This window comes from Lampetra planeri, chromosome 19 (genome assembly GCF_965212315.1).
Source record: "Lampetra planeri chromosome 19, kcLamPlan1.2.h2, whole genome shotgun sequence".
NCBI lineage: Eukaryota > Metazoa > Chordata > Hyperoartia > Petromyzontiformes > Petromyzontidae > Lampetra > Lampetra planeri.
In genome coordinates, this window is record NC_136125.1 from 12,041,989 (window position 1) to 12,056,381 (window position 14,393).

Consider the following 14,393-nt stretch of genomic DNA (forward strand, 5'->3'; position numbering starts at 1 on the left):
TCTGATCATTATAATAGTCGAGGCTTTTCACGAACCGGGGGCAAACGAGGCGGCCAGTAGATGCCAGTGCAAGCAGTTTAGGTGGCAACGCTCTCCGTGCAGATGGTTTCTTGGCGGTGCGTCGACTCAGCTCGGAGATTGTGCGAGCGCTTTTCTCCGGGAACTAAAACAAATCGTCTCCCTCCGCACACGCAAAGTGTCATTAAAACGAGCCGCAGTGAGGCTTCCCTGGCCGTATCGGGAGCCATCTTTTACGCACTCCTCACTTCCCATCAAGTTGATTGCAGCCTCGCTAGGCGGTGCTCGTTTTAGCAACAACGCAGGTGACGGCGGCGGCGACGATGAAGATTGTCGTGCAAAGAAGTGTCACGCAGCCGAACAGCGTCACCCGGAACGGGGACCGATCGACTCGGAGCTTCCCAGCTCCGAGGGAAGCTCCGAGTCGATCCCTCGGGGTTGTCGGCCGCTGCATCGCCACGCGGGGTCAGTGCAGGTTGGTGACGACGGAGAGCGCACGCGTGGATCGAGAGCGGTTCGCGCCGCGATCGCTGTGTCGTCCGCCACGTGCCTCCTGCTTCGTCAGCCCTTCTGGCAACTGTTTCACGCGGCGGTGGTTGCCCATGCAAGCACGAGCCAGGCTCAAGTCCCCGCCGTGCTTTTTTTGGCGAGGTCCGGCGCATTTACCGGGTGAGTTGATCGGAGGCAATTCTACAGAGGGTCGTGAAATAAAATTAAAAAGTGAAGTTTCCCAGTGCAAACGTCCAATGTCTACTATCCAGTGCTCGGAGAGCTGCATTGGCTTCCCGTTGCCGAACGAACACACTGCGAGGTCGCACTCATGACACACACAAGGCGCTTGGCACAAATGAACCACAAAACCTCTCGCCGTAAACCATCATCACGCTCACTCCGCTCATCCTCGCAGCAGCAGCAGCAGCGGCTTTGGCTTTTGGCGAAGCCATCGAGCAAAGACGGCGGTCACCATCACCGCGCGTTTTCAGATGCGCGTCTGCGGCCGTCTGGAACGCTCTTCCTTCCGATATTCGAAAGCCAGTGGAGCGATGCACTTTTAAATCATCATCTAGATTGACAAACTCACTTCTCTAGAACTGATTTTTGTGTTTAGTTTGTTGTCCTCCTCCCGCACCTCCGAGTCTCACGGTTGGCTACCTACGGTGCGAGCAAGTCCAACACACGCGCACGTGCATTTAATTAGGCTGGCAACACATTTGGCCACTCTGACCAACCCTCCCTCCCTCGCACCCGCGCCACTTCGCCGGGCACCTCTTGCCCCCTCCTCCTCCCTCCTCCTCCCCCTCCTCCTCTCTCCTCCCCGCTCCTCCCCCCTCGTCCTCCCCCCCTCCTCCCTTCTCCTCCCCCCTCCTCCTCCTCCCTCCTCCCCTCCTCCTTCCTCCTCCTGCCCCCTCCTCCTCCCTCCTCCTCCCTCCTCCTCCCCCCTCCTCCCCCCTCCTCCTCCCCCCTCCTCCCTCTTCCTCCCTCCTCCTCCCCCCTCCTCCTCGCCCCCTCCTCCCCCCTCCTCCTCCCCCCTCCTCCCCCCTCCTCCTCCCCCCTCCTCCCTCTTCCTCCCTCCTCCTCCCCCCTCCTCCTCGCCCCCTCCTCCCCCCTCCTCCTCCCCCCTCCTCCTCCCTCCTCCTCCCCCCTCCACCTCCTCCCTCCTCCTCCTCCCCCCTCCTCCTCCCTCCCCCCCTCCTCCTCCCCCCCTCCTCCCTTCTCCTCCCCCCTCCTCCTCTCCCCTCCGCCTCTCCTCCCCCTCCTCCCTCCCCCCCTCCTCCTCCCCCCCTCCTCCCTTCTCCTCCCCCCTCCTCCTCTCCCCTCCGCCTCTCCTCCCCCTCCTCCCTCCCCCCCCCTCCTCCTCCCTCCTCCTCCCTCCTCCTCCCCCCCTCGCCGGGCGGCTTTAAGCGTCTCCTGAGTGCGGGAGAGTTCTCCGGCGTGAAGAGGGAGCGCGCTCCCCCCCCCCGTCTCCACTTCCCTTCGCGGGAGCGACAAGAAAGGACCCGAGGCCGCGAGGCGAGCGGAGAGCTTCGCGGCGTGGAGCGCGCACGCTGTGCAAACAGCCACAGCGGCAACAGGCGCGGGGGGGGTGGGTGGGGGGCGCTTTTAAATGAAGGATTTATAAATATATTTTCGACGGGAAGAGGCGAGAGAGGGGCGGGCGGTGGGGTCGGTGGGAGTGGAGGTTTAAAATCTTCACCTCTAATCTGAGAAGCCGCCAGCAGCGCGACTTGAAGACCAGCAACCGACGTTTGCTGTCGCCGTGGATTTGCCGGACGATGTCGTGAACTCGCGCTGCTCAGATTTGCCGCGTGTCGCTTCGTTGCGAGACGGGCGCGCGGGTCCATTGCACGGTGAGCGGAGTGACCACGCGGTGTTTGTGTGTTTGTGTGTGTGTGTTTGTGTGTATTTGTTTGTGTTTTTGTGTGTGTGTTTGTGTGTGTATGTGTGTGTGTATTTGTTTGTGTTTGTGTGTGTTTGTGTGTGTGTGTTTGTGTGTTTGTGTGTGTGTGTTTGTGTGTATTTGTTTGTGTGTGTGTGTTTGTGTGTGTGCGTTTGTGTGTGTGTGTTTGTGTGTGTGTGTTTGTGTGTGTGTTTGTGTGTTTCGCTGCGCTATGAACCTGGCGACCCGGGTTCGATTCCCGCTCACGGCAAATACCAGTGACGATTATCTGAACCGGTCCTGGGCCTCCCCTAGGTCGACTCAGCCTCAAATGAGTACCTGGTGCGATGTGTAAACATCGCCACTAGGGAGACAAAGGCGGCCGGGCGTGGTGTTGGCCACCCACCCCCTCGTGTGCCGTGCTGGCCTTCATAGGTGCTCGCTAACAGCACTTGCCCCTACAGTCTGTTAAGGCTACGCGGGGGATCTATGTCTTTGTGTGTTTACAGAAGAGGGGTGACCGCTCGCACACTGTGATAGACATCATCTGAACCGGCCCTGGGCTTCCCGTTGCTCGAATCGGTCTCAAATCTTGAGCACCTGGCGCGGTTTGTGAGCGTCGCCACCCGGCGGAGACAAAGGCGACCGGGCGTGGTGCTGAGCACCCCACCCCCTCGCATGCCGTGCCGGCCTTCATAGGTGCTACTCGCTAACAGCACTTGCCCTAACAGCCTGCGAAGGCTCCACGGGGGATCTTTGTCTGTGTCGTTCACGAGCGGGGTGCTGCTGTAGCGGTACCGCTCCGCGCCGTGACCCCCGGCGACCCCAGTTGGATCCCCGCTCACGGCTACCGTCAGTGGCACGTGATATCTGAGCCCGTGCTATCGATCCGCCCGCACTTCCCATCGTGATCAACGCGCAAGTGGCCAGAGCGGTCAAGTCTGGGGAGACAATCAGCATGGCCGGGTTTACAAAGGGCTCTGAATTGTTTTTTTTTGTGGTCGGTGGTTGTGTTTGGTCGTTGTGGTCGGTGGTTGTGGTCGGTAGTTGTGGTCGGTGGTCGATGGTTGTGGTTGCTGGTTGTGGTTAGTGGTTGTGGTCGGTGGTTGTGTTTGGTGGTTGTGGTCGGTGTTTGTGGTCGGTGGTTGTATTTGATGGTTGTGGTCGGTGGTTGGTGGTTGTGGTTGGTGGTCGTGGTTGGTGGTTATGTTTGGTGGTTGTGTTTGGTGGTTGTGCTCGGTGGTTGTGGTCGGTGGTTGTGGTTGGTGGTTGTGATCGGTGGTTGTGGTCGGTGGTTGTGGTCGGTGGTTGTGTTTGGTGGTTGTGCTCGGTGGTTGTGGTCGGTGGTTGTGGTTGGTGGTTGTGGTTGTGGTCGGTGGTTGTGGTTGGTGGTTGTGTTTGGTGGTTGTGCTCGGTGGTTGTGCTCGGTGGTTGTGGTTGGTGGTTGGTGGTTGTGGTCGGTGGTTGTGGTTGGTGGTTATGGTTGGTGGTTGTGCTCGGTGGTTGTGGTTGGTGGTTGGTGGTTGTGGTCGGTGGTTGTGGTTGGTGGTTGTGGTTGGTGGTTGTGCTCGGTGGTTGTGGTTGGTGGTTGGTGGTTGGTGGTTGTGGTCGGTGGTTGTGTTTGGTGGTTGGTGGCGCCGTTGGACGCGCACCCAGATGCCAGGGGTCTCTGTCTCCTCGTTGCCGTGCAGGTGACTGCCAACTTCGCTAGCCCATCCGTTGGAGGGTTCCAATTCAAGAAGGTAACAGCGACACCCACAGTTACGTCTCCCCCCCCCCCCACCTTGTTTAACGTCGTTTCGCAACGACGTCGTCACTTCGTTCAGAGCGCGGCCCCCGAGTTGCGTCGTCTGGACCCCTCGCTCGCGTCCGTCGCCACTCAGCCGTCGCCTCCACCACCCACACGCCGCAGCCTCCACGTCGGCCTCGACCGGTGCAACACGTCGCTGGCTGTCGCGACTAATATCATCCATAACAGAGGAGGGTTTTTTTTGTTAGATCGCGTAATTGACGCCGTTTCGAGATTCGGCGTCGCGCATTTCAGGAACGCAACCCCCGACGTAAAGCGGGGCGTGAGTGCCGTGCGAGGGTGGGCAGCGTGATCGCCGTGCGAGGTTGGGCAGCGTGAGTGCCGTGCGAGGGTGGGCAGCGTGAGTGTCGTGCGAGGGTGGGCAGCGTGAGTGCCGTGCGAGGTTGGGCAGCTTGAGTGCCGTGCGAGGGTGGGCAGCTTGAGTGCCGTGCGAGGTTGGGCAGCGTGAGTGCCGTGCGAGGGTGGGCAGCGTGAGTGTCGTGCGAGGTTGGGCAGCGTTAGTGCCGTGCGAGGTTGGGCAGCGTGAGTGCCGTGCGAGGTTGGGCAGCTTGAGTGCCGTGCGAGGTTGGGCAGCGTGAGTGCCGTGCGAGGGTGGGCAGCGTGAGTGTCGTGCGAGGTTGGGCAGCGTGAGTGCCGTGCGAGGTTGGGCAGCGTGAGTGCCGTGCGAGGGTGGGCAGCTTGAGTGCCGTGCGAGGTTGGGCAGCGTGAGTGTCGTGCGAGGGTGGGCAGCTTGAGTGCCGTGCGAGGTTGGGCAGCTTGAGTGCCGTGCGAGGGTGGGCAGCTTGAGTGCCGTGCGAGGTTGGGCAGCGTGAGTGCCGTGCGAGGTTGGGCAGCGTGAGTGCCGTGCGAGGGTGGGCAGCGTGAGTGCCGTGCGAGGTTGGGCAGCTTGAGTGCGTGCGAGGGTGGGCAGCTTGAGTGCCGTGCGAGGTTGGGCAGCGTGAGTGTCGTGCGAGGGTGGGCAGCGTGAGTGCCGTGCGAGGTTGGGCAGCTTGAGTGCCGTGCGAGGGTGGGCAGCGTGAGTGCCGTGCGAGGTTGGGCAGCGTGAGTGCCGTGCGAGGTTGGGCAGCTTGAGTGCCGTGCGAGGGTGGGCAGCGTGAGTGCCGTGCGAGGTTGGGCAGCTTGAGTGCCGTGCGAGGTTGGGCAGCTTGAGTGCCGTGCGAGGGTGGGCAGCGTGAGTGCCGTGCGAGGGTGGGCAGCGTGATCGCCGTGCGAGGTTGGGCAGCGTGAGTGCCGTGCGAGGTTGGCCAGCTTGAGTGCCGTGCGAGGGTGGGCAGCGTGAGTGCCGTGCGAGGGTGGGCAGCGTGAGTGCCGTGCGAGGTTGGGCAGCGTGAGTGCCGTGCGAGGGTGGGCAGCGTGAGTGCCGTGCGAGGGTGGGCAGCGTGAGTGCCGTGCGAGGGTGGGCAGCGTGAGTGCCGTGCGAGGCCGTCTCGCTGAGCGTGCCGCCGCTGCGTTCCCAGTGGCGCGCAGTAAGTGGATTAGTGGTGCACAATTAAACCCTGTGCTCGACACGTTCGTACACATCGACACCGCGACCTTGAAAGGGAACATACTTTTTTCTGTATCTAATGGGCGACGTTTCGGGTGAGATGGCCCTTCTCCATAGCACACGCATCAATTCGTCGTGCTGTATATGAATCAACGTCTCAATGAGAGGATCGTAGCCTCCGGCAGGTTTGTGCATCTCTGTTTAATTCGTGTTTAGTTCGACCAACGTCTCCGCTTCGGAGAATGAGCGACCTGAGCTGAGCTTTTGATGACAATTCTACTTTTTGTCGGGGATCGGGAGGGGGGGTGCCGAGGGGGGGGGAGGGCGGCTACTATCATGACAACCGACACCATTCACTTCATGAATTAGAACCTTTCATTTTCATCAAACTGCCGGGCGAGATATTTTTTGTTCGTAACTCTCAGAGATGATCATCAAGGCCGAGGCCCTGCGCCACCCACGCTGCTTTGACTCACTCAGTGCCCGGTGTCTCCCAGGACAAAGAACTTCCACATTACTATGGCTGAGGACCGGTCTGTACGTACAAGAAATAACGCTAATAATGTTGATTTTAACTTGCTCTGTTCGTGCTTATGGCGAAAACTTTTTTTACTAAACTCTCTTTTTTATTTTACCAGCTAAGGCTCACTCAGCTATACGGCAATTTTTCATAAGCCAGCTGGCTATCACAAATGAAAGCTCAACGAAGTGGCTTATCATCATGTGATGTTGAATCTAATTGCGGAGGAAAAACCCGGAGTACCCGGAGATAAATCCACGCGACCACGGGGAGAGAGAGAGACACGCAAAGTCCAAATACACAGCAGCAGGCGTCAGGGTCGGGATCGAACTCACGACCTCCTGTATACCAGGCGAGGTAGTTAACATCTCCTAGCCACCGTGATGATGATGAGAGAGAGACACACAAACTCCAAATACACAGCAGGCGTCAGGGTCGGGATTGAACCCACGACCTCCTGTATACCAGGCGAGGTAGTTAACATCTCCTAGCCACCGTGGCGCCCCAAGTTAACTTGTAACGCGCCACCGCGTAGGATTGGCACTCTCGCAGTCAGGTAGTGAGCAGGCAGACAACAATTGGCCAAGCTCTGCGGTGCTCTACATATGAAGGTGGTGTCGAGTGGGGAGCACCCAGAGCCACCCCAGCAGGCGGGGTAACACGATCTCCTGGCAAGTCGGGGTCACGGTACCGCAGCGGCCACGGCTTTGTGAGTCGAGCGAGCTGCATGTGATCCACCATCCTGCTCCTCCTCCTCCTCCTCCACAGCGCCGCATCACGGCACGGGCCACGCTCACAGACACCAACCCCCCCCCCCCGGCTCTTGACTGTCCAAGGAGTGCACCGCGTTCCACTTGTGAGGGTCACTCGCCGTCAGCTGCTCTCTGTCCACTGCTGGATGAAGGCGATGCCACGATGCATCTCGCGGGCGTAGATTAACTCATCTCATCGCTCCTCATCCGTGCTTTCTCCTTCAGCTGCTGCTGATCTTTCTCTCTCTCTCTCTCAGCTGTCTCGTCCATCTAGCGAGTGTGTCCTGCCCATACCCACTGTTATTGACAGTCATTGTCTCTGACTTACATTTGTCCCTCGATCCACGACTTTCTCTTTCCACCTCTCCATGCTTCTTTGCGCATCTTTCCGATGTCGTTCTCTCGTCTCTGGCCCACGATGTCACGAGTGCTGGCAGCGCAACACTTAACTGATGCAACAACAACAACAAATCCATCTTTACGGCACTTTGGTAAACTGCGTTTTTATTGTCAAACTATAAAAACGCATCATCTTCATCGGCCGTGATCAATCCACTGCTGGATGAAGGACTCCCTAAGCCGCCACTATCCCTCGCGGTCCTGCGACGCGGCGGCTTGTTCCTGGCGGCTACACGCGAGTTAATGTCACCGCTCCGTCTCCTGCGGTGGGCGTGCTTTCTAATCAACCACCCTTATCAGACGCAGTGCTTCTGCCTTCTTGTAATGGTTCGCACGATGTGGACTTTGCGATCCAGAGGTCGCTGATTTGATCTCCTAGCACTGCGGCAGTTTCAACAATTGGTCTTTTTTGTTTGTAACGACACCGCTCCCGTCGATCAGCAGGTAGCGTGGGGTCAGCTTCACGTGTGGGTCACTGCCGCCTCGTCCAAGACCCCTGGCAAGCGTGGAGGAGGAGGCCAAGCCGCCGGCGCTCCCTCTCGTGGCTGTATTCGTGTCGTTTGCTCTGGCGACCGGGAGATCGATTAATTATAATCGATGTTCGGTTGCCGCGTTGATGGCATTCGTCGTGATTGTATCCCTTTAACAGAGTGGGCCGCGTGAAGTCTGCCAGTGGCTTTCTTTGAGGGGGCCTCTCTAGAGCAGAGCCCCGTCCACTCGCAGCGGCGTGAGCAATGCGCAGGGCCCGCACGCGTAGCCACGCGCACCGCACCCGACTGACGAACACTTAAGGCCGCTTCATGGGGCCTCTTTTGCCAGTACTAAAATATACTAATAGGGGTTCTCCCCTTTTTTCTGGCAACAAAACTGACACCTTTTGCAAGGAATCATGCTTACATTAACCACAATACTTGCAGTCAAACGCAAACAAAAAACAATACTCTGATAATTTATGTATTGTCTTTGAAACTGATTGGTCCACACCAGAGACAGCTTTTTTTAGAGCCTAGTCTCATATGGTGTTCGACCAGATGACGCCAAAAGGCGCACAGTTCAAAGACTGCAAGTATTGTGGTTAATGTAAGCATGATTCCTTGCAAAAGGTGTCAGTTTTGTTGCCAGAAAAAAGGGGAAAACCCCTATTAGTACACTCAAGGCCGCTGTCAAACGCGCGCGTGCGATGCGCGTTGATGCCCTCTCCTCCCCACCGCTCGGACCCCGCAGGCAGAGGAGAGGGCGAGAGGCGGCAAAGGAGGCGGGCGGGCGGCCGGGCGGGCTCGCGGGACGCCAATGGCTCGGGTGTGCGACCTGCAGCTGGTGGGGCTGGCCGTGAGCGTGTGCGGCTGGCTCCTCGCCTGCGTCACCACGGTGCTGCCCCACTGGCAGTCGCTCAACTCGGACATCGCGCCGCTCGCCGAGAACTTTCTCATCGGCCTCTGGGGCTCGTGCGTCGACCAAGGGGACAACATCCAGTGCCGGGACTACGAGTCGCTCATGGACCTCATCCCGACGCTGCAGATGGCGCGCATCCTCATGTGCGCCGCCGACGTGCTCGGCCTGGTGGGCACGCTGCTCACGGCGCTCGGCATGAGGTGCACCACCTTCCTCGGCGGCGGCGGCAACACGACGCACAAGCGCGCCGCCTCGCTGGCCGGCGCGCTGGCCTTCCTCGTCGCCAGCGCCGCCGTGATGGCCCCCGTGTGCACGGTGGCCGTGGACACGGTGGCGCTCTTCTTCGACGAGAACATCCCGGACTACGTGCCGCGCTGGGAGTTCGGCGAGGCGCTCTTCGCCGGCTGGATGGCCTCCTTCCTGCTGTTCGCGGGCGGCCTCGCGCTCGCCGTGGCCGCGTGCCTGGCCAAGCGCCCGGGCCGCGGGCCGCCCGCGCGCTCCGTGCGTCGCATCGCACGGCCGCTGCCGCCCGCCGAGTCGCCCGGAGCGGGCGACCTCTTTAAGCAGCAGCAGCAGCTGCGGCGCGTCGAGATGTCCGAATTTCAGACGGTGCCGCAGCGAGACCTCGTGTCGCCCGAGACCTCCTTCAGTTCGTCGTCGTCGTCGACGAGAAAAGCCAAAGTCAACTTCCTCGACGCGAACGCCCCCAACGGACGCGCCGTCAGCGTCTACGTGTGACGGAGCTCATCCCGGCTGTGAGCAGAGCTCCACGTGGCGATCTTTACTTCTTCTGAAGACCACGTCCCATTAGCACCCTCCCCCACACCACCACCTCCCCCCACCGCAGGGCCTTCCCGTAAACGAGCTGCGAGACTCGTTGAGGCTTTCCTGCAACAAACAGAAATAAATAATGTCGTTATCATTGTTACTTTATTATTATTAATACGTGCCGTTAATACGTTTGACTATATCCGCAGCGCGTTTGGAGAGCTCTCAAAGCAAGATGTTGAGTGAGGGGGGCGTGAATGGGACAGGGCTGTGAGTGAACTCAAAGTGGATGTGGTCTGAAAAAAATGTTAGCGGTCACATAATGGGGCTGTCACAAAACACAAGACACCTGGACCAGGCTGTACAAGCCTCTCGTTCTCTGGTCGTGCGTTGCGTCACGGCTATTTGACCACACCTCACCACGCTCGTCAAGTAGCAGTAGGTGGATGCGTTGACGGCTGCGTACGGCGCGAAAGAAGTTTAACACGCAGAGCATGAGAATGATGATTTATGGATTCCCCTGCGCTGCCCTCTACTGCTGACAACGTGGACCGCGCAGTTCTTCGGGGCACGGCAGCGGTCACCACCCATCCGAGCGCACTCCAGGCTCAAACCTGCTTAGCTTAGCTCCCGAGTGATTTGGTCATCGGGCAGTACGACTGTGTGACGTCACGCCATGCATGTGTGACGTGTCAATCCCGTGCGGGCAGGCCGGGTTATGTCACGTACATGGCGCTTGCAATGCACTCGCCCTCACATTAAGTCTCCGCACGCTGCGCGCACCTGATGATTGATAAATATGACGCCCCTTCGTTGATTAATTTGAATCAGCGGTGTCTACGTCACGTGGTAGAAAGACATTACCGATTGATGGCACGTGTTGCGGATCGCTCGCTGTAGTTTCTACCGGGACCAGGATGGTTAAGCCGGGGCTTGATGTAATCCATACCTGTCTGGGGCTGAGCTCTTGCAAATATCACACCACCACCACCACCGCGCCCCTCTACACTGTTCGAGGGGGGCAGGGTCTGGGAGGGTTTGGAGGTAGGACGGCCACATACAATCATCCGTGAGATATCGAGTCCCGACGATAACGTCTCCTTGGCAAATCGAGACATTTCGTGCCACTGTCGCATCACGGTTTGTACGGATGCTGTTCATGGTGGACCATGAGCTTCGTGGAAGATCGAAACCAGGGATTTTCTGTGTTGGGTGTTTGTTTGTGAGTTATTTTGAACTCCGGTCAGCTCTGCAATAGCAGAATATGCATACTATTGCAGAATTCATATCCTGCATAGAGTGCCCGGCCCTTACTGGTCTCGAGACTGGCCTTGACCTAAAGAGGGCCCAGGCCTTGGCAGCTTTAGTCCCAGCCTCATGGCCCCCGACATCGAGATTCAAGACTGAGCGATCCACACCACAGTCTTAGAGATGGTGCGATGAAGACAACACATCACAGGTGTGATGAGCTTTCACGTTTGCAAATGTGTAGCAAAAGAGATATCTGGAAAGCTGGTATCAGTCATTGAAGGTTTGCAGCGAAATAATTCGTTAATGATCTAATATATCACCATCTACATAAATTCTCACCTCCAAAACTATGAATAAACGTCCCTTCTAGCGAAGGCAGACACGTGGATTCAAGCCAAATGTATGCTGGAGGGGTGATTTGGGCTAAAATTAATGCACTTGGGTATAAGGTAACCAAAAGCTTTTGGGACATGTAGAGCTCTTTGAGCAGAATGATTTTCTTGATGGCATGGACGTTGATGGAAAAGAAAGGAGCTCCCATATCTGTTTAGCTTGACAAGTCTGGCGATAAGTTACCATAACCAATATTCATCTTCTTGGTTCTTTCGGTAAAGTCACGTAGAAGGGAAATAATAAAAATAAAACATAATAAAATAATCCCTGCAGTCACAAAAGCTTTAAATCGAAATATAACCAATATTGATAGATACTTTAAGTGTAGCTTTCCCCAATTGGAACGACCGATGCGGGGGATCAGTTGAATGGAGTCGCAATGAAGGGAAACTATCTGGGCTTTGTTGAAATTCTTGTTTGTAACGAGGTGAATTTATATTCAAGGACATCCTAATGGGTTATTTTCTACGGATGCACACTTAGCGAGGACCTACAGCTGTTCTCAAGAATACATTTTTCAGACGATAATATTCTTGTTCCCAAAGATAAACGAAAATTGTCACTACGGACTGTAAAACAATCTCTAGAACCAGATCCACCTGCAATGCACCTGATTTGATTTCGCCAGATCTCAGAACCGAAGCGGGCGTTGAGCTGAACGCCAACCGTGCACAAGCAGGTCGTCAGCAGTGGAGAGCTCTTGCACTCGACTTCTGAGCTCCCACATCCATGCTCCCCCCGCCTCCATCAGCCCGCATTGACCAGCGTGGTGAAGTATGGTTAAAGAAAGTAACCCCATGACCCACACGGCGCGAGATACTTTTCATTCAGCAGTGGATTGACACAGGAGCTGCACGCGTACACAATGTGATTATCTGCGCAATGAATCCGGAGAGCTGAGCTCAAATCCCGGACAAGGCTAACATCAGCGGCGAGCCGATACCGGAACCGGTCCTGGGCGCACACGTCACCAAAAGCCGCACGACCCAGTGTGGTGAGGTATGGTCAAAACATCTCCCATGAATTATACGCATTGGGGAGGCCTTCATCCCAGCAGTGAGGTGACAAAGGGCACGTAACATTAGTTACTGTATGAAACATTCACATGTTGGTAGAATGTTAATTGAATCACAACGCACACACATTCCCGGCACAAAGGTAAACATTCATCTTGCAGTCATGAACTTAAAGATGCCTCAGTCTAACTTATTTACCAAGTAAAGTCCACTGAGCTATACGCTGTAGCTTTTTTTTCAAAAGCGGCCTGGCCACAAATGATATCTCAACGAAGTGGCTTATCATGTGGAATTTTTCAGCAGCCATATATACTCTAAACGCGTGATGTTGATTCTAAATGTGGAGGGGAAACCCAGAAGGAGCCGGACACAAATCCACACGACCACCAGGAGAGAGAGAGAGAGAGACACGCAAACTCCAAATATACAGCAGCAGGCATCGTCAGGGTCGGGATCGAACCCACGACCTCCTGCACACCAGGCGAGGTAGTTAACATCTCCTAGCCACCGTGGCGCCCAGCCCTCTGTGCTCGATAGTCCAAGTTATTTCCGTTTATTTACAACAGGGTAGCAGCTCCAACAACCCAGATATGTTTATTGTTTTAAAATACTGTACTGTACTATGAGTGGATTGTGTGTTATGTTAAACTCTGATCCAAAACGGTGATTTTCAAAATACTTGAATCAATAAAAATAATGTTTCAAATGGACTATGGCGTACCAGTGCAGATTATGATTATTTTTCCACAAATCTTTAGTAATGCATCGTCACCACCACCCGCCCTCCCCCTTCCGGGGCTGTCACGCGTTCCACAGTCCAAAGCCGGAGGAGAAGAAATGTCTCGGGTCAGCCGAGGTCGATTATCAAAACTGCGCTGTGATACCGTAATAAAGTCCAACACAATATCGGTGCCAGGTCTCTTCAAACCCGAACACACTGGTGGAAAAACTGACCCCCTGTCCCGATGATTCACGGTTGAAATTCAACATTCTTATTATGAACATGTTGATGAATGTAGCGGCCACTCGTGGCTGCAGGAGTCGTAGAGCTTAATTGGATATTCACACCGTGAGATATTCACTCCTTCACCCCATTAGACATTCACCCTCCCCTCCACTCCCCACCATCAGATATTCAAATGTGACTAAATTACAACAGAAGCGACACAGTGATAGACGACTGTGAATCGGTTTATTTTTTTTGGGAGTCATCAGCACAGAATTGTCACCAATGTCCACCGCTGCAGAGTCTGCCTCTGGAAACCACACACGTGGAGGCCCAACGCCCACTCATTCCACAGACAGAGACACACGTGGCGATCATCACAGGAATCATTTCATTGTAGATCATGTTCTGGGGCTCTGAATCGTTATTTATTTAAATTAGCATTCCCAGACGAATGAGGGGAATTGTAAGAGAGTCGAGCATGTCGTGCTGTTAGTCAGCGCCGATTGAGGCCTGCACAGTTCGCGTGGGGATCTAAGACCCCGCAGCCGGCCTCATTAGTGTCCCAGTCCTCACGTGCACAGACCACACCAGGCAGTCCGTAAAGGCTGATTTGAGCCAAGGATGCCCAGGACCATTTCGATATCACTCAGCACCGCCCTTAGCCATATTTGGGAATTGAACCCAGGTCACTGGGTTCTTAGCGCAACGCGAGATCCACTTTGCCACCACTTCCAACACATAACACATCAAAAGCCGCGACTCGCCGCTAAGTGACGGTGACTTCACAACAGCGCTGTGCCAGGCTAGGCGGACCCTGAGGCCACGTGAATAGTCGAAGGCTCGCTGGCAGGTGCCATGGGTTGACTGAGATGACGAGGAGATGCACCAGCTGTGCCCCAGCCTGTGCCAACTTGCCCCATCCCTCAAAAGCAAAGATCGCCCGTATAGGCTTAACATGCCGTTGGGGAAAGTGCTGTTAGCCAGCACCTATGAAGGCCGGAGCAGCACACGAGGGGGTGGGTGTCCAACACTACGCTAGGCCGCCTTCCCAGTGGCGATGTTAACACATCGCACCAGGTACTAATGTGAGGCTGAGTCGACCTAGGGGAGGCCCAGAACCGATTCAGATATTCGCCACTGTTGTCGACAATCGAACTCAGGACGCCGGGGAAAACATCGGTGCACACACAGGCGCCACAACATGTTCCCACCCCGTGTCGGAAGCCTCGTGCATTGCGGTAAAGTCCACTGCCAGGTGCCCC

General features: G+C 56.2%; 1 protein-coding gene across 1 annotated transcript; it reads left to right on the top strand.

Annotated features, from left to right (window-relative positions):
* Positions 1-2,189: 2,189 nt before the first annotated feature.
* LOC144724134 (claudin-24-like) lies at positions 2,190-12,892 on the top strand. The gene is made up of 3 exons (XM_078603035.1): positions 2,190-2,366; positions 4,087-4,137; positions 8,587-12,892. Exon 3 carries the CDS (start codon positions 8,653-8,655, stop codon positions 9,490-9,492), a length of 840 nt encoding a protein of 279 aa, XP_078459161.1. The 5' UTR covers positions 2,190-2,366; positions 4,087-4,137; positions 8,587-8,652; the 3' UTR covers positions 9,493-12,892.
* The last annotated feature ends 1,501 nt before the right edge of the window (positions 12,893-14,393 follow it).